This window comes from Nanorana parkeri, unplaced genomic scaffold (assembly GCF_000935625.1).
Source record: "Nanorana parkeri isolate BGI_ZX_2015 unplaced genomic scaffold, ASM93562v1 scaffold1955, whole genome shotgun sequence".
NCBI classification, from domain to species: domain Eukaryota; kingdom Metazoa; phylum Chordata; class Amphibia; order Anura; family Dicroglossidae; genus Nanorana; species Nanorana parkeri.
In genome coordinates, this window is record NW_017308223.1 from 138,832 (window position 1) to 141,258 (window position 2,427).

General features: G+C 37.1%; 1 protein-coding gene across 1 annotated transcript in view; it reads right to left on the minus strand.

The window, feature by feature from the left end:
* Window positions 1-1,147: 1,147 nt before the first annotated feature.
* LOC108800204 (ubiquinol-cytochrome-c reductase complex assembly factor 1-like) overlaps window positions 1,148-2,427 on the minus strand; it is a 57,883-nt gene continuing 56,603 nt past the window's right edge. Inside the window, exon 5 of the mRNA XM_018572162.1 lies at window positions 1,148-1,313. Coding sequence (XP_018427664.1) covers window positions 1,148-1,313 — 166 coding nt within the window. The remainder of the gene's footprint in view (window positions 1,314-2,427) is intronic.

Below are 2,427 nucleotides of genomic sequence, written 5' to 3' on the forward strand. Positions count from 1 at the left end.
ATCAATAGAGCCGACGTGTGACAATTTCATTGTTGGCTCCAACTATGAGGATGAGTGAAAATCACTCACCTCATAGTTTTCCTTTAACATATTCATAGAGAAAAGAGCCACTTTAGGGTCTGCTCGAATTATAGCACCTGTCACTCTGGTGTAGACTACACATACCCCCTGCCAAAATTTCTGAATGAAAAGGCAACTCTACCAAATATGTGTCATATTCCCAGATGCATCATGGCACCGCCAACATTCCGATTTGTAACGTAGTATTAACTACACAGTGCATTCGTTCATGGCAATTAGACGGACTAAATTAGACAAAGTAAATTATTTGTCCCCCTCACTTAATTTTGTTTTATTTGTTTCTTAATGTGTATATTTTGATATTTTGAATTGATGGCAGTATGTAGGTATATCTACCTGCCAATGATATGTAATTTTAATGCTTGTACATTTGAAATGTAATAAACTTAGATTGAAACGTGTACATTGTGAATTCTCATATCCAGCCATAAGATGGAGTTCTTTGATCCTTTTCACCTTTTTGAATTTCTACATACTTTCTGATGTAAAAATAAAGTTCAAGCTAAAATGTACACACACAATTGAATGAGCTTGAGAAGTGACTCATCCCTCTCTGCAGGGCCCTGTCTAAAGTTTCAATCACAAGGTGTCTGAAAGGAAACAACGTCTGCTGTGTTCTCTCTTTAGATAACCCAAGTATTAAATGTGTATTTGTAAAGAAGAAATGGTGTATAAAAAGTGAAAAAAGATCTCAAACAACAGTTTAAAAATATAGATAAAAAACTGACCCCAAACCCTTTTTTTTTCCCCTTAAGGTACAAAACTTGTTGACCTGTATGTCAGCTGTATTCCAGTGCTGTAGCATTTAACAAAATACTTTGACATTTTCTTTATTACTGTACTTACATTGACTTTTAACTTGTGATTTACAAAAAAAAAACAATCCCACTATCAATAGTAGTTCTGCTAGCTTAAATTGTGTTAAATTTGCACATACTGAATATTATAGGAATCGTATTCTATATTTACCAGACATCATTCTCATGGTATAGATGCCACATAATATTTAATCTAACAATTTTCTTAGTCAACAATAAAGCAACTTAGACAACTGGTAAGTCTTTGTCTACAATGAAAACAACAGATGAGTAAATAGTTTGTTGAAAAAGGCAAAATAACCTACCCCCATTACTTTCCCACGCTGCTCAGCATCTTCCCACATGGAGTAGACAATGAATCTGCACATGTACTTTCCCTCTCGCCCTTCCCGTTTCATTCGAACCATACACATCCTAGAAAAAAACATCACTGTCATTTCAGTGCACTTCATTACATTGTTATTTTACCAATTCATGACACACACATATTTAGAAAGGCTGATTTTAGAGTTTTACCATTAGACAAAAGAATACAGTTCACCTTTTGGCTCTATGTCTATATACTCCACCTTATAGTGTAGGTGCTACAGATCTCAAATTAGTTTATTTTGGATTAGTGTTATAACCCCAGTTAAAACCCCCATGACTTTAGCGCTCACTCTTCGCTTCCTCTCCATTCTATTTACTCACAGAATACACAGGGTACTGTGAAAGGCCAAGGGGAGAGAGCAGCAGAAAAATGAAACTAGCGCTGCAGTCTTTGAAACCTGCATCCCTGTACAGTGGGAACTGCACTAACCAGCAGAAAGAAAAGTATTGATTTTAACGTACTGTTATGTGGTTTGGCAATGTATTGCAAATGAGGACAGGTAAAATTTGTTACACATCAAAACTTAACAAAATCTCTGTGCCTGGAGTTCTGCTTTAATGTGCACCTGTGCCCCAACTATGGGCATTAACAAATGTTTATTTAGTCTTAAAAAGCAGTAAACGAGCTTTAAAACAAGCCATCAATTACTTTTCCAGCTGCTTGTACTGTAAATTAATTAATTCTCAGGGACTACAAAAAAAGACTTTAAAGTCAGTTTTCAGACAACAGGTGAGCCTGATGTGTGTTTATATTAGAAGTCTGCCAGGCTGCCAAGTTTCTAGCACAATGTGAAGTAATAGGAAAAGAGCTAAGATTTCAATTATCTGTTGTGAACATTAAAGATTCATGTCTACACAATGACTATAGCTACAGATGTATGAGGGCTTGTTTTTACTGCTTGTTTCGAATATGTAAATATTTTAGTGTGCATAATCTGGGCACAGGTTCACTTTTAGGTTAACATACCTTTCAACTGATCTACCACCAGTATGCCACAAAATACTTTTTTTCTGAAATGAGAGAGAGCAGAGGTTGACTATTTTGAATAGTCAACTGTGAGAGGAGGAGCAGAGCGGCAGACGGGAGCGAGCACGCACGCGCACGACAGCGAGAGTGAGGGACGCCGAGAGAGGCAGGGGGCCGTGAGGGGCGGCGGGA